The sequence below is a fragment of the Phalacrocorax aristotelis genome, chromosome 1 (assembly GCF_949628215.1).
Source record: "Phalacrocorax aristotelis chromosome 1, bGulAri2.1, whole genome shotgun sequence".
Taxonomy (NCBI): domain Eukaryota; kingdom Metazoa; phylum Chordata; class Aves; order Suliformes; family Phalacrocoracidae; genus Phalacrocorax; species Phalacrocorax aristotelis.
In genome coordinates this window covers 1,188,256-1,206,798 of record NC_134276.1, presented here as the reverse complement: position 1 = coordinate 1,206,798, position 18,543 = coordinate 1,188,256, and the positions used below count along the sequence as shown (strand labels likewise).

Here is an 18,543-nt window from a genome sequence, read left to right as displayed (position 1 = left end):
CTCTGCCCGTGCCCACACGCACACCCCGCTCCCCAACGCATGGGCATCCCCACGTGCACGAAACATCGCCGCCCGTGCACACGCACGCCTGCGCCAGCATCCCACCCCCACCCGCCCCGCACGCACGCACGTGTGCGCGCACACGCACACGGGGCAGAAGAGCTCCTACTTGTCGGGGGGAGCATCGTAGTGGTCCTCGATGAGCTCGTCCTCGCTGAAGAGGCTGTTGACACGCAGGGACCGCGGCCGTTCTGTCCCGGACTCGGCATCCTCCTGCGGGGGACGGACGTGGGTGAAACGGGCAGCCCCCGCGCCCTCCCCGCTGCTCAAAGCAGGCGGCTCACGGTGGGGACCCCTTGCCGACCCCCCCCCTCCCCGCCCGCCTGCACCCCGAGGGATGCGCTGGGGATAAACGGAGCAAGAGGGGGGTCACGATGCAAAACCACGGCCGGCGGCTCCCGGCTCTGCAGCTGCCCCCGGGGAAGGGGCACGCTCCTGCCCGCAGCAGGATGGAAGCGCGGCCGTGGGGAGGAGCTGAGCACTGGGTAACTTTCAGCAACCAAAAATATCTGTGCTTGCTGAGAAATCCTGGATTTCCCCCTCGTTGGCCCTGGGGCGGGCACACAGACATGGCTGCGAACTGTCATGGGGTGCATGACTGTGGCTGGGGGTGAAGGGGGGTCAGGCAGGGCCAGGCAGAGGGGACCCCCTGCCAGCAAGCTGCCGCAGCTGTTCATCCACCAGCCCCTTGCTGCAGCCCCCAGGGCTGGGGGTGGCTGGGCCGGGGTTAGAGGCAGCCACGGCATCACCTCTCCCCATCGCCCGGTTCCCGGGTGAAGGCGGATGGGGGGCTCCAGGGGGTCTCTCTAGCTGCTGCAACGCCTCAAATCCATCCAGACCCACCCAAATTCAGCCTCGGGAGCGCAGGGCAGATATAAATCCCCGATCCAAAGATTACATTCAGGCTGCGATGCTGCAGATGCCCACTAGCACGCACTCTGTGCATGGAAATTTGCAGAGAGGCTGCACGGAGGTGCTGCTCCCCGGGGGCCCGGGGGCTGCCCGGGGGCCATTTCCACCCGCCGTGGGACACCCGGTGGGTGCTCGGCGAGGCAGAGCCACCTCTCTGGGTGCTGCAGGCGTGCTACTCCAACCCTAAGCTGTCTCTCCAAAGCAGCCCGGCGCCAGCGCCTCTCCCTCGCCGGGGAGGGTCACCCTGCTCGCTCCTCCCCACCACCAAACCCCATGGTGGGACCAACCTTGTCGGCCATCTCGGCCGCGGGACCTGCTAATGCCTCCTCCCAGGCGGAGTCCTCGTAGTCCGAGTCATCTGCAAAAGCAGAGGGGAGATGCTGGGAAGCAGCACGGCGGGGTCCCGGCACCCCCTGGCACCCATCTGCCCGTCCCCGCCAGCGTGGGGCCGTGCCAGCGCCGGAGCCCGGCACGGAGGACGCCGGCACGGCAGGTTCCCCCCTTGCCCTGCCCTTGGCAAACACCCGCTCCATCGGCGCGGCAATGGGGGCTTGATCACGGAGCTTGGAGAAGAGCGGGGAAGGGCAGCGTCCCGCTGGTGGCAGCTCCCGGCACCGTCATGGCTCTCCTGGCACTACCGGGAGGGGATGTGGGTGCCACCAGCACCACATCTTCACCTGGGAGCTCCTGCCGCTGCGGGGGCGGGGGTGTCCCCAGGGGCTTTTCCTACAGCTTGTTTTTCAGGGTGGGTTTCCCCCCCTCCGGCTCCATTCCTTATTGCCTGTGGCAGAGACGGGAGCAGCGAGCGGCTCTCGAGCCTGCGCACCCACGGGAAATTAGATCCCGGAACAAGACCAAGGAGCTGGTTCCTCCTTGCCCAGCACCCACAGCAGCAGAAATCCTGGCACAGCGAGCGCCCGCCGCGCAGGGGACAAGTGGCCCCCGACAGCCTGTCCCTCGCAGACACCCTCCCCCAAACCCTGGCCACAATCCAGACCAGATTTCTCCCAAAAAAACCCTCATGCAGAGGGTGCCGTTACGGTTCAAGGGAGCCCCGGTGCTGGGAGCAGGGCGAGGATGCTCCCGGGCTGCGTGGGGGCGAGGGGCACGTCCCTCCAAGGGACCCCCGACACCCCACAGCACCCAGCTTTCGGTGCAGAGGAGCCCCACCGGGGCACGGGGCAGGGGCAGCTTTCCTCCCCGCATCCCCTGACAGAAAGATAACTTTTCTGCCCACAGCTTCTCCTGGCTTTTGAAACACACCCCAGCTCCCAGTTAAACCAGTGCCGCTTCCCGCACGGCTGCTGGCCAGGCTGGACCCCGGGCAGGCACCCAGCACCCCGCAGAGCCCTGCCCTTCCTCTTCCTTTCAGCAGAGCTATTCAAGCTGGATGAGACCTACTAAATAAAGGAGCAGATAAAGCTGAGTTATTGCTGTTGGACATCTGCTCCCCGAGCGACGCTCCGGACCGGAGCCGCGCCCCTGCGCGGGGTCCCCAACTCAGCCTCCCTCCCTGCAGCTGGTCGAGCCCTGGTGACCCCCCGAGGAGGGGGCTGGCGGGTGCAAAGAGGCCCCGAAGGCTGTGCAGGGGTCCCAGCAGCGAGGGGTGTGACGGCCGTGTCCTGCCCCTGCCGCGCTCCCCCAGCACCCCCCAGCCCCCAGCGGCCGCTCGGGGACAGCCGACGGCGCACGCCTTCGACGTCCCTGACGGGTTTGTTTCTGCTCCGTGAATTGGTGCGGTTGCTTTCAGAGCCCTTGCAAACCGGGGCTCTCCCCCGGGAGAGGGTGCACGCAAAGCCCCAGCCCAGACCTCGCACCCCCTGAAAGTCCCCAGCCCAGAAAGCAGAGGAGGGGACGGACGGAGGGAGGGACCCAGGCAAAGGCTGTGCAGGACAGAGGGACAGGCTGATGAAGGCACGGCACCCACGGGACGGTGGCGGATGGACAGACAGACCCAGACAGATGGCCCAAGGGAAGATTTGGGACAGGGGAAGGGTGGGGAGGGGGGCCCGGGCCCTGCTCCCCTCATACTCACCGAACTCGGGCACGAAGGGGAGGTTGGCCTTGGACGGCAGCTCCGGCGGCAGCGGGGCCGGCGGCTTCGTGCGGGGAAGGAGGGCCGGCGGGGCCGGGGGGACGCTGGGTGCTCTGGCGGGGACGGGGACCTCCTCTTTGGCAGGGGTGCTGCGGGAGAGAGGAGCAAGCGCTGCCTTACGCCGGCCCTGGACCTCCCCAGCCCTGCCTCCCAAACCCCGATGCACCCGTGGCCATCGGAGGAGGGGTCCCGGCTGCAAGAGGACCCCTGGCACAGCCGGCTTTACACCCCCAAAGGGGTCAAACACCCAAATCCCCAGCAGACCCAAGGCCACAGACCAATTCCTAACAGCCTCCCACGGCGAAGGCTTCACCTTGCTCCGGTTATCCCAATGCTTTTCCAGCCTGAAAATATTTTCTGGCATCCAACCTCACCGCCCCGTCGCTGCCGCCGCGGCTCAGGTTCCTTATCTGGCCCTCAAGGACACCAGAAGCCGTCTAGAGCCTTGAAGCCCACGTCCTGGATCAGGTTTTGTTTTTCTCCTCCAGTCTAAACAACGGCGGTGCCGCTTCCTCGGCCTCGGGGAGGCCACGGGGCCCCCCCCGAGCGCGACGGGAGTCCCCGGGGATGCTCCTTTCCAACAAGGTACCTGCGCTGGGGCAAGAAGCCCCCTGGAAACAGAGCCTCGGCTTCCCCTGGGTCAGCAAGCAGCACGCCGTGCCCCCAGCCCCAAAACCTTGGCGAGGGGAGGAGAGGGACCCTGGGGACTCTCCTGCTGCCTGCAGAGCCCCCGGGGAAACGGGGCTCGGCCGCTCCTGCCTCCCCACTTGCCTCGTGCCTTCCTGAAATCGCAGGTAGATGGGCAATAACTAGAAACCTCTAGTATTTTTAAGGGCAGAATATTAAAAGGAAGTTCCTGCAAGGTATAAAAACATGAGGCGCCTGATGGACCAGTCCTGAAGTCAGGGGTCTGCCTGCTGCCGCCCTGAGCCCCTCGCAGCCCCACGGCCGGGTGGGTGACCCCCAGGGGACCCGCATGCCGGCAGTGAAGCCACCGCCCCCGTCCCCGAGCCCGCTACCTCCCACCGCAGCCCCGAGCTGGAGCGGCGGGTGCAGGACCCACATCCAGCACCGAGCCCCGGCGCAGCTAACGGCATCGCCCCATGGCCGCGATGGAGAAAGCTCAGCAGGGCCGAGGTCGCCACCAGCACCGGGGGTCCCTGGGGGCGGCCAGCCCTGGTGACTCCCAGCCCCACGGCCCGTGCACGAGAGCTTTCCCCGAGCTGCGGGTGGGCTGCGGAGAGGAAACTTCTCCGTGCGGAGCAGGGAGAGGACGGCGAGCGCTGGCTCTCCTCTGGGTCAGGCTGACCTCATTTCTCAGCAGCCATTTCCATGGGAACCAGCCACAATCATCCATACATTAGGGAGTGCTGGCAGGGGAGCGCGGGCAGCGAGCTGTCTGGCAGCCCAGGGCAGCAGCATTGCTCCCAGCAGCACCAGTCAGGGGCTTGCTGGGGCGGGGGGGGCGCTGGCACCGGGGGGTGCGGGGACCCAGGGGCAGGGAGGTGACAACGTGCGCGGCACAGAGCCCCCGGCAAGCGCCCGCCCGGCGGCTGCCCGCCTTGGTTTGGTGTGAGCCCCGAGGCGACGGTCCCCTGGCTGTCCCGATTTCGGCAGGCATGGCACGATGGCCAAGGACCACCTCCGGCTCTTCATTGGGGACATCTCGGGAGGGTCTGGGAGGAAACCGTCTCTGCCCCGGCCCACCCCCTCACCCCCGCAGCGGGGGCTTGCAGGACAGGCAGCCCCAGAGTCCGAGCACAGATAACACCCCAGTTCCCCAAAACACCTTCCCCAATGCTCTGCCTGCTCCCCAGGTCACCGCCTGCTGCCGGAGCATCCCCGGGCCTCGTCTCCCCCCCACGGCGCCGTGGGGCAGCGTGGGTGCCCCACCACCCCCCTGAGAGCCCCCCGCCACCGCAGCCGTGCCCAAATGATGCTGACCCTGCTCCGGGCGGGGTCCGGCCGGTGCAAGCGCTGCCATTAGAGAAGTGCCAGCCGGAGCCTTATCTGCTGTCCTCCTCCCCGCCAGCGACAGCTCGGCCGGGCCCCCCCGCCCAAGGGTGGCAGAGGTGGGGGTGCTGCTGTCCTGCGGCCAGCACCACCCCAAAACCAAACCTCTGCCAGGGTCACCACCACCCGCCCTGGCTCGCCGGGCTGTGCCCTGGCAAACACGGAGAAGGAGCTTTGTGCCATCACCTTCCTGGCCATCGCTCGCTGCCCACCTACGACCCCCCCCGGGGTTCAACCAGCTGCTTGGGAGGGGGTGCTCCGCACCCCAAACCGTCCCCCCGGGTGTGGGGAGCGGGTGCTCTCACCGACAGCCTCACGCCACGGTCAGGGTGCGGACACGAGCACCCACCGCTGCTGGGACCCCCCTGCGGGGTCTGTAAGTCTGAGCCATCAGCAGCTGAAATGGGGGGCTCGCAGCCCCGCTGCTGGCGTGGGGGGTGGGGGCATCAAATCCGACCACTTTCGGGAGCTGTTGAGAAGCACCCGGTGTCGATCACGGTGGTGTCGTGGGTGCTGGAGCCGGCCATCCCCCACCCAGCAAGGCTGAGACACCCCCCCCCATCACCTCCTGCTCCCTGGCACGGGGATGCCCAGGGTGGCCCGGGGCTGGGGTGGGGGGAACGGCGGGACTCCAGATGTGAGCCCAGCACGGAGGAAACCACAGCATGACGCTCGCCCTCGGCACCTTCGGTGCCTGCCGTGACCCCCGGCAGCTCAGACGCCCCCCCAGCCTGGCCCCAAGCCGCTCTTGCAAAATGCCAACCCCACGGGGCCGTTTCCCCTTGGGGCGGGCACGGGGGGGGGAACCCCACGGGGGTGGCTACGCCAGTGGCTGAGCCCCACACCGTGAGCAGCCGGGAGGAAGCGCCGGGGACCACGGAGACGCAGCCGGAAGCGAGGGGAGCCGGGTGGGTGGCGTCACCCCAAAAACGCCGCTGCAAAGGCCCCTGCGCGGCATCTCCGGGTCCCTCCCCCTGCCCCAGGCTGCCTGCACAGGCAGGGATGCTCCAGCTCCTCCCCAGACCTTGTCCTCGGGGTCGCCTCCCCCGTGGGCACCCGCACCTCCGGGGGGGTGGTTCGTGGCGAGGGGCTCATCCCCCCAAATCCAGGGCTGCGGCATTGCTGCCTGCTGGCAAGGCAGCCAGGCAGGGGCCAGAACCCGGCATCACCCAGACGTGGGCAAGCACCACCCAGACGTGGGCAAGCATCACCCTGGACGTGGGCAAGCATCACCCTGGATGTGGGCAAGCACCACCCGGACGTGGGCAAGCATCACCCTGGATGTGGGCAAGCATCACCCTGACACGGACTAGTATCACCCAGACATGGGCAAGCATCACCCAGACATGGGCAAGCACCACCCAGACGTGGGCAAGCATCACCCTGGACGTGGGCAAGCATCACCCTGGATGTGGGCAAGCATCACCCTGGATGTGGGCAAGCATCACCCTGGACGTGGGCAAGCATCACCCTGGATGTGGGCAAGCACCACCCGGACGTGGGCAAGCACCACCCTGGATGTGGGCAAGCATCACCCTGACACGGACTAGTATCACCCAGACATGGGCAAGCATCACCCAGACATGGGCAAGCATCACCCCGACATGGGCAAGCATCACCCTGGACGTGGGCAAGCACCACCCAGACATGGGCAAGCATCACCCCGACATGGGCGAGCATCACCCAGACATGGGCAAGCATCACCCCGACATGGGCGAGCATCACCCCAACATGGGCAAGCATCACCCCGACATGGGCAGGCATCACCCCAACATGGGCAAGCATCACCCCGACATGGGCAGGCATCACCCCGACATGGGCGAGCATCACCCAGACATGGGCAAGCATCACCCCGACATGGGCAGGCATCACCCCGACATGGGCAGGCATCACCCCGACATGGGCGAGCATCACCCAGACATGGGCAAGCATCACCCCGACATGGGCGAGCATCACCCTGACACGGGCGAGCATCACCCCAACATGGGCGAGCATCACCCCGACATGGGCAGGCATCACCCCGACATGGGCAGGCATCACCCCGACACGGGCGAGCATCACCCAGACATGGGCAAGCATCACCCCGACATGGGCAAGCATCACCCCGACATGGGCAGGCATCACCCCGACACGGGCGAGCATCACCCCAACATGGGCAGGCATCACCCCGACACGGGCGAGCATCACCCCGACATGGGCAGGCATCACCCCGACATGGGCAGGCATCACCCCGACATGGGCGAGCATCACCCCGACACGGGCGAGCATCACCCCGACATGGGCAAGCATCACCCCGACACGGGCGAGCATCACCCCGACATGGGCAGGCATCACCCCGACACGGGCGAGCATCACCCAGACATGGGCAAGCATCACCCCGACATGGGCAAGCATCACCCCGACATGGGCAGGCATCACCCCGACACGGGCGAGCATCACCCCAACATGGGCAGGCATCACCCCGACATGGGCGAGCATCACCCTGACACGGGCGAGCATCACCCCAACATGGGCGAGCATCACCCCGACATGGGCAGGCATCACCCCGACATGGGCGAGCATCACCCCGACATGGGCAGGCATCACCTGCAGCTTTACGTCCCTGTGCGGCCCCCCACGCCCCAGGACCTCGGTGCTCCGCAGCCACACGCAGCCCGGGGCAGGCCCCCGACCACCGGGGCAGGCGATGGTGTTTCGGGGCTCCTTCGGTCCCAGCCAGCGGGCACCCCAGCGCGTGTCACCGGGGCTGGGCGCCCCGTTACCGTGGGGCGAACCCGGGGAGCGGCAGCGCAGGCGGCTCCCGGAGCTCCCCGGCACGTGCCGCCCCGCACGCGGAGCCGGGAGCGCGGCTCGCCGGTGGCCGAGCCCGCGCCAAACAGCCGCCGCGGGGTGACTCATGCCTGCGCCCGCCTGAATGCGCCCCTTGTCTGCACTGGCACCCCTGCGCCACGGCACCTCCTCCGTCACCCCAAACCGCCCCGGTGCGTCCCCCAGGCCCGGCACAAGGCCATACCCTGCCGTATATACAGCCTCTATAGGAACCGAGTGCGTGCCTCCTATAGCTGTGGCACAGGCTGCGGGGCTCCGCCGCGGTGCCCCCAGTGTCACCCCCCGGGACCCTGACGAGGACGAGCGGCTGGTGAGGCCAACCGCAGCCATCCCACCGTCCCGGGGAAAACCTCCCCCGCCGCTCTGGGAGGTGCCGCTCGGCTGCCGGCACCCAGCGAGGCCACGTCCCCGTCCCCTCCGGCGCCGGGCGCGTCGCCACAGCCTGGCCGGGCACCCGCCGGCACCGGCACACAGCTCGCAGGGGAACCCGTGCGGACCCCGCAGCCGGTGGGCACAGCTGTGCCATCACCGAAACCCGGCGGGGGGAGCAGCTCCGGTGGCAAATCCCACCCCCAGAGCTTGCTGAGCTGGGCGGGAGGGAGCAAACAGCACCCACCTGCTCCCCGCTGAGCCCCCGGGGCAGATGCCCCCATCCCCAGGGGCAGCCCCCCACCCCCACCCCAGTGAGCAGGGACCGAGCGATGCCCACGGCGCGACCCCACTGCTATTTGAGCCACCCACGCTTTTGGCATCTGCAAAACCCTGCGGCGAGGTGCTGCCCAGCCCAACTGCGCCCAGGGAGCTCCCGGACCCCCTGCGTCCCCCCGCCCGAGGCCACCCGTCGGGGCCGGGAGGAGCGGAGCCAGCGGGGTGCTCAGGCGGCGGGGGGCGGCTCCCCAGGTGGAAAGGAATGTACGTCCAAGCAAAATAAACATGCAGAGGAAGAGGATGGTGGCGGGGGGGCAGCAGACACAGCGGGGGGCCCGGCCACCCTCCGCGGAGCCCCATGGAAAGTGCCGCAGCACCACAGCTTCCCTCTCCGGGGCAGCCAGGGCAAACCGCTCGTTTCCAGGCAAAGCCGCCGCGCCATGTCACCGCAGCCGGTGACCCCCACGGCCCGGCCCCGCGTCCCGGGCGGCAGCTCGCCCCGCTCGGCCCTGGCTCGACCCACCGGCCCCGCAGCGCAGGCAAGGGGCAGGAAACACCCGACGGAGCAAAAGGAGGCGAGACTCGCGCCTCGCAGCGCTCGTTTGCCGTGCCAAAACTCCCGCCGGCTCCACGCGGTGCCGTCCCGCCGAGGGTCGCGTTGCACCCGGCGCGGTGGCAGCGGTGACACCCCTACCTGGGCAGGCAGCGGGGACCCCCGGCGGGGCCGCAGCCGGCGGCGTGGGGTGATTTCGGCGAGGCCAGCCGTCGAGAGCGGCGCGGAGCGGAGCTCATCACCCCGAAGCACTTCCTGTGCTCAAGCCCATGAGCAAAACTTCCTGAGCCGGCCAAAGCCGCGGCACGGCCGGCACCAAAGCGGCCGCCGCCGGCCTCGCCGGACACCAGCATCCCCCCGGCCGGGGCAGGGTGGAGGGCGGCTCCGGGGGGGGCGGTTTGGGGACCCCCTCGCTGCAGAAATGCAGCCATGGGGACACAGGCAACGCTTCGGCAGCGAGCCGGACCCCCGGGGACAGGGGCTTGGCCACCCCTTGGGGTGCCAGCCCACACCCCCCCTCCTCCGCTGGCTGGGCCCCCTCCCCCGCTCACCATCCCACCCTGCTCCCTGGCTGCATCGGCCCCCCGTGGGGGGCAAAGCACAGGCTGGGGGGGGGTGGGTGGTGGTCTCTGCACGCCTCACCCAGGCGAGGGCAGGGGTTCTGCCCCAAAAATCCTGCTGGGGTGCGGGAAAGGGCAGCGGGGGGGTGGGCGGGTACAGCCACCATTATGTCCCCCCCATTCCCATCCTGACCGCACACACCTCGGGGGGGGGTGGGGGGGGTCTCACCCAGCACCCTCACCCAGGGGCAAACTCTTCTGCCTCCCCTCGGGGACAGGCTGGACGCCCCCCACCATCCCTTGTGGTGCCAGGGGAGTCCAGGGGGGTCCTGGGTAGGTGGGGGGGGGACATAAGCGCAGCGCTACTCCCGGGGAAGCCACGCAGCCTCGCTCAGCTCCCCACTGCAGCCACCCCCTCACCCCCCCTCGCACCCAGGGGCTCCCCTCCCCCCCCAGCTGCCAGAGCCCCACTCCCCCTCCAGCTCCACGCCTGCCTGCTGCTCTGCAGGATTTTGGGGTGCAGCAGCTGTGGCACTGGGGGGGGGGGTGGGGTGTCAAAGGGGGGGGGTCACGCTGTCGCAGCTGCAGCAAAACCAGCCCGGTGCAGCAGAGCCTGCGCTCGCAGGGAGGTGCTGCGGCTCGGCGAGGGGGGGTACCGGGGTGCGGGGGGATATCAAGGGAGGGCTGCGAGCGCTGCTGCCACCAAAGCCCTGCCTGCTCTTGTGTCATCCGGCCGCAGCTGCCTGCTCCCCCGTCCCCTCCCGCCGCGCTGCGGTTTGCTGCCTGCCCCCACGGGGTGTGACGAGTTCCTCGGGCCTCAGCGCTGCCCGCGCAGGGCTCTGCGTGCCCACCCGCCGCCAGGCTCGGGGTTGGGGGGGCGGCAGGGGACACGCAGAATCCCAAGCCCAGGTCAGGCTGGGGTGACCCAAAATATCAGCCCCCAAGAGATGTATCGAGCCCGGGGGAGAAAAGAGCCGCAGCTGCCGGCACTCACCGAGCCCACGGTCAGGATTTGGCCACGCCACGATGCTCCTGCATCCCCCTCCCCCCCCCCACACCCCAAATGGGGATGGGGACAAAGCTGGGGTGTCCCTGGGGGTGAAACCCCATCCCCCGCCGGGTCAGCGTGACACTAGAGGGCACCGGTGTCCTGGACAAGAGCAGCCACAGCTCCTCTTGTGACACCCCCCAGCCTGCTTGGGCCCCCCAGAGATGGGATGGGGTCTGGGGGGGTGGGTACCCCCGGGGAGATGTGCTGGGGGGTGTGGGTACCCCCAAGAGATGGGATGGGGTCTCGGGGGTGTGGGTACCCCCAGGGAGATGTGCTGGGGGGTGTGGGTACGCCCAAGAGATGGGATGGGGTCTGGGGGGGTGGGTACCCCTAGGAGATGTGCTGGGGATGGGGGCTCTGGGTACCCCTGGGCAACCCACGCCGTCACTGCATGCACCCACCCGAGCGCCCCATCACCATCACCGCAGCCCCCCAAGGGGACCCCGCTGCCTCGGGGCACCCCCAGGCTCAGCCCCCCCTTACAGCCCCCTTACCTCCTCTGGGACACGGCCCTCGGGGGCAGCACCGGGGGGCGGCTGGGGGGCGGGGGGCCCTTCAGGGACTGGCTCTTCTCTTCCAGCTGGTGACGCTTGGCTGGCAGTGGTGGCACGGGGGGTCTCACCCCGCTTTCGGCCCGGGGCTTCTCGGCAAGGGCTGGCAGTGACGGCACCTCCAGGGCTGGGGGGCAGCTGGGGGCCGTTGTGGGGGTCTCTGGGCTGCCACCCATTAGCAATGGGGAGAATTTGAGGGGCGGGCGGCAGCCCACCCTGGGTGGGATGGGTGGGGGCAGCTGGGTGAAGGTCGCACCCGCCCCTGGCTCCAGCAGCGGGGACCCATCGGGCACCGCCGGGCATCGGGGCCCCGGCTGCTCCGGCATCCCCGGCACCGTCGCGGTGCTCAGGCGGAAGACGTGGCGTTTTAGGGGTACGGGTTTCCTGGCGGGGGGCTGGGGTCTCTCGGAGGGCAGGGTGGGCTCAACGAAGGCTTTCTGCAGTCCCAGGAGGATGCGGCGGCGATGGCCCGGCAGCACCACGCCGAGGTGGGTGAGCGCTTCGTCCGTCAGCGCCCGGCAATCCCACACCGTCCACAGCTCGTTCTGCTGGAAGCTCTCCACGTACTGGTCGAGGTGGAGGGCCGCCAGCCAGGCGGCCACCGGCAGAGAGCCCCCCTCCTCCATGGCAGGGGCCCAGCCGCAGAGACCTCGCGCTGCTCAGAGCATCTCCTGCACCTGGCAAGGCTCAGGACGACATCAGGAGCTGGGAATGGAGAGAAGCAGGGGTGAGCTTGGCGTCGGGATCAGCCCTGAACCACGTGCCAGATGCAACCCAGGCTCCCAAAACAGAGATTTCCCAGTTAAGCAGCCAGGTTTTTGGATGGGCTCCTCCCCTCCGACCACCCTGTGACCCCAGCAGGATCAGGCCCCTGGACACCGGCACCTCCCCTGAACCGGTGGGGTCTGCAGGGGTCCGGGAATGCCAGGGGGTCCTGGCTTAGGCAACTAAATGTAGATGCCACCCCCATAGATGCCACCCCCGCAGATGCCACCCCCGCCGAGGCATCGCCCGATGGCGGCACCACGCGGCCCCGGCCATCACGCCGCACACGGGGGGGCAGGGCAACGCGTGGGCTGGGGGCCAGGGCAGGGCGTGGGGGCCCACACCGGCCATGAAACCCCCCCAGAGCCGGACCCCAGAGCAAGAAGGAGGCGGCAGAAGCCACCACCGGGACGCAGGGGTGACAGTACTGAGGGGCGGCGGGGTGTGCCGGGCGCCTCGCAGGGACGAGGCCCAGTTCTGGGGTGGGGGTGGGGAGGCTGCTGACACCCCCCTGATGTGGTTCCCCACTTACACCAGCGTCAGGATCCGACCCTGCGGAGGAAGGCACGCGGTCTGCCGGAGGATGCTCCGGCAATTACGGGCTAATCGATGGCGAGCGGAGGCAGCACATCAATAGCCGCAGAGCTCCTGCAGACGGGCAGCCCCCCACCCCCTCCGAGAGCCCCCCACTCTCCCTGCCCCCAGCCTCTGCCTGAGCGAGTCTGGATGGGGCGACATGGACAGACAGACGGGTACGGTGGGCTGCATGTCCATGGGATGCTGAGAGGAGGCCCTGCCCCCTCTCCCGGGCTGTCCCCAGCACCGTCAAACCCACCGGTCCCGAAATGTTGTCTCCCAAAGCCCCCTGAGAGAGCAAGCACAAGCTGCGCTGGTCTTAACTCTGGTTTGGGGGTGAGCCCACGGCTTCAGGAGGGGGGCCACGTACTGATCTCTGCGTGAAAACACAGTCCTTGATGCCCGCTGATCCCAGCCCCGGCAGTGGCTGGGTGCTGCTGCTGGAGACCCCCACCCAAATCCCACCAAACCCCGGCTCCCACCCTGCCCCGGGGCCGTGGCTGTCCTCGGCAGCCCGGCGCACCGCTCCGGCACAGCACCCTGGGGTGCACCTGCCTGGAAGAGCATCCTTGGGGCACCCGGAGATTGGGCGGAGGGGAGACGCGGGGACTCGCTCGGTGACCCAGGCCCTGCCGGACCCCGGAGGACGGCAGAGCACCCGCGCCACGCCATAGCCGAGCCCCGGGGACGGGGTACCCTGCCCTGGCGCCCGCCGGTGGGCACAGCCCCGCGGCCCGGGTGGGCGCAGGAGCCGGGGCAGGCGGCAGAGCCTCACGGCACCACCGGTGCCCCTGGCACACATCTTATTTTGGGTTTGCCAGAGGCTTTTTTAGACTTGCTAAACTGGAACCAGAGGATTTCCTGGTGCTGTAAATAGACTGATCATGAAATCTGCCCGTCAGAGTCACATTTTCTCTGACTCAGGCAGCTCCAACTCCTCCGGCCGGCTTTCGCAGTTTCAGCAGCGGGGACGGTCTAACGCGGGCAAAGTGCGTGGCAGGGTAAGGCTCGCCCTCCTCCCGGCACCGACCGGGCACGGCCGAGCCCGGCAGACCCCCGTGGCGGTGTGGGGTTCCGGCAGCAGGTCTCACCCGGCGGCCCCCACACCGCCAGGCGTGGGCATCCCGGCATTGCCGCGGGGGTCTGGCCGCGGCGCCCCTTCCCCGGCACAGCTTGGCTGCAAGAGCATCCATCGCCGGCCGAGGAAGGAGCGATGGGGACCCTGGGGCCGGCTGCTCCCCGCGGCTCCTTCCCGCTACACCAGAGAAACCAGCAGCATCCAGAACCTTCCCACTGGTGCCAGCAAATTCAACCAGCAGCACAAAAATCCCTGAAGCAGCATAAAACACGAGCGGCCACGCGCACGCAGACCGGCCCTTCCCCTCTCCCACCTCCACAGCTTAAACAAAAAAATAAAACAACCCATTTACTATTAAAAATAGTGACGGCGCCGGGTGACATCGCTGTCACAGGATGTCTGGTGCTGCCTGCGCAGGCAGGCTCGTGCCCCAGCCAGTCGCTGCCTGCAACGCGTTTCTTGCAGAGGCAAAACCCTGCGGTTGAGCAGGGGGAAACGTGGTGGTGCCGGCGGGGGTGGGGGTCCCACACGTGTCCCCTTCCAGCAGCAGCCGAGGAGTCAGCGCGAGCGTCACCCATTACCACGGGTGATGACAACCCCAGCTCTGTGCCGGGGCCATCGAAGCGGTGGCAGCCGGGAGTTTGGGGTGGGACCCCCCTCCAGGCGCAGGGTGCAGCCTTGCCGGGAGGAGAGTGCGCAACGGTGCCGCCGGTGTCACCGCCGGTTCCGCTTTTGCACCGAGTGGGAAGCGGATGGGTCAGTGCCGCGCTGCCAGCGCGGGACACCCCCTGTCCCCCCCCTTGGGACGAGCCCTTCGCCGCTGCGAGGGCAGAGCTGCACCCACCGCACGCTCACCTCCGCTCGCTGCCAGCACCACCGCGGCACCGTGTGCCAGCGGAGCACCGGGGCGGCCGTGGCCTCGCTGCCGCTCGCCGGGGACGGGGACAAAGCCCCGCCGAGGGACCCGCCGTGTCCTCGGAGCGCTGGGCTGGCAGCTCACCATCGCTCTCCGGCCCTTCGCCCCCGCCAAGTAAATCATTCATCGGGACCTTGCTGGGTTCCCTCCTCCGGTCATCAGTCATTTAACCTTTGCCCAAGAAGACACGAGGAAATTCCAGAAACAAAAACAACCCGGATTGCCGCCGTAACTCAGCCGGCAGCCGGGGACCGAGTGGGTCACCCCAGCCCCCGCCACCCCTCCCGGCTCTCAAAGCCTCGCCGTGCTTACCCGCCACATTCCTCCCCGGGATTAGGCAACTCTGCCAAGGCTGTTTTGTAAGAGACTTAAAGGCTGTGAGAGCGGCGTGACGAGGGGCGGGCAGGGGCTCAAACCGCCCCCAGGACCGGGGCAGGGGTGGGCAGCCGCCTGCAAAGTGGGAGGATGAGCCGGGATGCCAAAACACGCCGCGAGCTGGCGGCGGCCGGGGACAGGCCCGCCAGCCCCATCCCAAGCCCACGCTGCCCTCGGGCTCCCCGTGCCGGGGATGGGGGACCTGGGGGTGACCGGGGATGGTCCCCAGCGTCCCCAGCGTCTGGCGCAAGGGGCTCAGCCATCCCCTCTGCTCTCAAACGGGGCCGCTGGCTGCTCTCCTGGTGGGCTCCCGCAGCCGCCCCATCCTCACCAGCCCTGCTCGGATGCCACCAACTCGGCAGCGGGGCTTTGGATGCTCTTTTATCCTGGACACCAGCGCCAGGAAGGGCTGAGCGTCGTGCCGGGGCTCACCCAGGGCACCGGGAACCCTCTCCCCATCCGCTGCCATGCCTGCACCAGCGTCCCCAACCTCGGGGGCCACCCTGCGCCCGGGCTCCCTTTCCAAAGCGGAGTTAAGCAAGAAAACGGCCGTGCCCTCCGCTTCGCAGCCACCCCACCTGGGTTCCCGGTCCGCCCCGAAGCCGGCTTTCCTTGCCCGCGGTGCCAGATGGTGCATCGGCTGCCGAGCGGCACCGCGCGGCACCGAGCAGCACCGAGCGGCACCACCAGCGTGCAGCAGCGGCCCTGGCACACACCACCACAAACCAGCCGCTCCATTTAAGGCCACCCCGGCACCCTGCACCGCAACTTCCCCACCTGAGGGTCTGCTCCGGGGTCACCAGCCCCTGGGTGCCACGGGAGACCCTGACCCTCCCCGTGCCGTGGGGATGCTCCCATCCTCCTCCCACTGCATCCCACCGCTGCTGTCAGGGCGGCGGGTTTCCCATCCAGCAAACAGGAGACAAACGGCAGCAGGAGCCTGCACGGGCGTAACGAGGGCCGGGCTCATCAGTGTAACGAGCTGTGTGTCCGATGGGAAGGGCGGTGGGCTCTGACCGGGGGTGGCCGGCAAGCACGCCGCCTTCACCGGCCCCGGCAAAGCCCTGAGCACCACGGAGGCGACCGCACGCAGCCGCCTGCACCCCGGCGGCCCTGCGGCGCCCGGCTAAATCATCATAACCCCTAACGAGGCGCCGGGGAGTCAAGTGGGTTGACCAGGACCAGTCGGTGCGTCAGTGGCAGAGCTGTAGCGAGCGGCTCCGGCGACAGCCGGGCTCACGGCAGCACCGCCCCCAGGCACCGGCAGCTGAACCGCAGCCACCCCTCGGCTCTTCCCTGCCCGTCCCTTCGAGGGAACTTGGGCGAGACAGAAGACAACAGGCGCAGGAGCCGGTCGGACAAGCATCACCCGTTTTTCCGCTCTAATTGCCATCCCGATTCCTCCTCCAGCGCCGGCAGGCCGGGCAGGCAAACCCTGCCTGCGCCCCGGGGTTCCCCTTTCCCAGGCTTGCAGGCTCGTTAATCAAGGAGAGCTAATTAAAGCAGGCAAAGCACGGTACCTTGGCTCAGCTGCTGGAGGCGGCGGCGGTGAGGTGGCCGGTGCAGCCGCAGCCCATACCCGGCTCCCGGGCCGGCACGGCGGAGCCTTGCGGAGGGGGTCTTTGCCCGCCCAAGGACTTCCTCAAACACCGCCTCGGCGATCAGGAACTTGCCGAAAAGTCGAGATGGGTGTTAACGAGCCCCACGCGCGAGGGGACGTGTTGCAATAACCGCCGCTCGCTCGCAGCTCGCCGCTGCGCTGCAAGAGCTCACCGGCCCCGGCGGCACCCGGCGGCGCCTTGGCGAGGCAGAGAAGCGCTGACCGCAGCCGCCATGGGAGAGGAGGAAGCCGGACCGTGGTGTCAGATGAGCCCCGGCTGGCGGCAGGACGGGGCAGGGCCTTCGGCAAGAGAGGAAGGAAGAAACGGGGAGGGTGGTCCCTGGAAAGCCGTGAGGTGCGGCACGGCTCCCCGCCACCGGCGCTGGGGACCAGGGCACCGAGGATGGGGTGGCCTTGGGGCCGGCAGGGATGAGCATCCGTGTGGCTGCCGTGTCCCCACCACCCCGGGACCCCCATGGAACCCCCCGGGAGGGCAGCAAACCCGGGAGGGGGTCGCGGCGGGCACCGGGGACGTGGAGCCAGGTCACGGGGGGACCTGTGGGAACAGGGATGGCCGTCGGTGGGAAGGTGGTTACTCAGCCGCCACGCTCCCGGCTGCGATGGGCAACCGGACTCGCACCAAGGTGATTTTTACCCCTTTCTACCAAATTTAAGAAAGGATGCTCAGCCAGGACCGTGGCCGTCGGGGCCCGGCCGATGTCCCCAGCGTCCCCGCAGGAGCCGGGACGGAGCCAGCCTGGCAGAGGGGCCCAGGACCGATTCGCCTGCCCCTGCCGCAGCCACCGCCGCTCTCGGCCGGGAATCGAAAGCGCCGCATCCTCGCACCGAAACTTGCCGACACGAATCCTTGGTGAGCAGATAAAGGCCAAAAGCAGAAGCGGGGTCCTGGGATTGTACCGACTCTCAGCTCCCGGCAGCACCGCACCCCACAGACCTCCCACCGAAAGCACTCCGGCGCTTCACCTCGGCACAGCCCCATCAGTTCAGCAGCTGCAAAGATCTCACGTTGGGAAGATGAAGCTGTTTCATTTTCAAGATCTCACAGCGGAGTACAGGCCAGTGAATGCAACATGCAAATAATATTTAAACACACCAGGCCCCGGGCAGCATTCACAAATCAAGTTAAATCTTGTAAAGTCATTAAAATCGAGGGGTGGAAAAGGTTCTTCAGAGCCTCTTCTCGCTGCCAGCGATTCAAATCTCAAAGCGCTTCATGTTTAAGCAGCCGGGAGAGTACCCCAGCCTCGCTGCAGGCTGCTCGGATCGCTTTATGGCTCCCCCACCCCCTGCCCACCCCCAAGGCTGTCACCCCTGCCAAGCTCCCCGCGCTGGGAACTGCCCGAAGGCAGCTCTGTGCGGGGGGTGCAGGGTAGCAGGGGATGCCCCTGGCAGTGTGGGTGTCCCTGGTGGCGCCGGGTGTCGGGGTGTGCGTGGCCTACCAGGGAGGAGAGGGCAGCAGGGGAGGAAGGCCATGAGGAGGGTGATGAGGAGGGCATCAAGGACCAGGGGACAGGGAAAAGGGGGTTTCCTCAATTCCCCAAGGTCCCACACATGGTTCTCTTCTCCCCTGAAAGTAAAACCCGGGAAGGTGAAGCGTGCCCTGGGCTGCAGCACGAATGAGGACCCCGAGCTCCCAGCATCGCTTCCCGGGGCATCGCCGCCTGCCTTGCAAAGCTAGCCAGAAAAGAGGCAAAGCTAGCTGGAAAAGGGGCAAAACTAGCCAGAAAAGGGGCAAATCCAGCAAAAAAAAAGGAGCAAATCCATCCAGCAGCTGATGCCCCTGCCCCGCCGAGCCCCCACGGGGATGCTCTCAGCTCCTGACACACTTTCTGGAAGCTGCCTGCAAAATAGGTCAGGAAACCGTGCCCCTGATGCACGGCCCCCCCCACACCAGCCCCCCCAGCTCCTGGGGTCCGGCGACGCTGCGGGGGGACCATGCC

The 18,543-nt window shown here is 68.1% G+C and overlaps 1 protein-coding gene across 9 annotated transcripts in view; it reads right to left on the bottom strand.

Moving 5' to 3' along the window:
* Positions 1-17,801, bottom strand: part of ARAP1 (ArfGAP with RhoGAP domain, ankyrin repeat and PH domain 1) — a 44,080-nt gene extending 26,279 nt beyond the window's left edge. For 3 of the 9 annotated variants that reach the window (XR_012662373.1, XR_012662381.1, XR_012662384.1), the window contains exons 1-5: positions 14,547-14,733; positions 11,216-11,977; positions 3,008-3,156; positions 1,260-1,330; positions 170-273 (exon numbers count right to left, since the gene is read on the bottom strand). Coding sequence is in view for 6 of the 9 variants with exons in the window: in XM_075103677.1 (XP_074959778.1) it covers positions 170-273; positions 1,260-1,330; positions 3,008-3,156; positions 11,216-11,898 (1,007 nt within the window). In the remaining 3 variants the exon portion in view is untranslated. Of the gene's footprint in view, positions 1-169; positions 274-1,259; positions 1,331-3,007; positions 3,157-9,251; positions 9,479-11,215; positions 11,978-14,546; positions 14,734-16,502 lie in introns of those variants that run through there. The other 6 variants (XM_075103592.1, XM_075103855.1, XM_075103763.1 and 3 more) reach the window with 4 other exon arrangements.
* Positions 17,802-18,543: the final 742 nt, after the last annotated feature.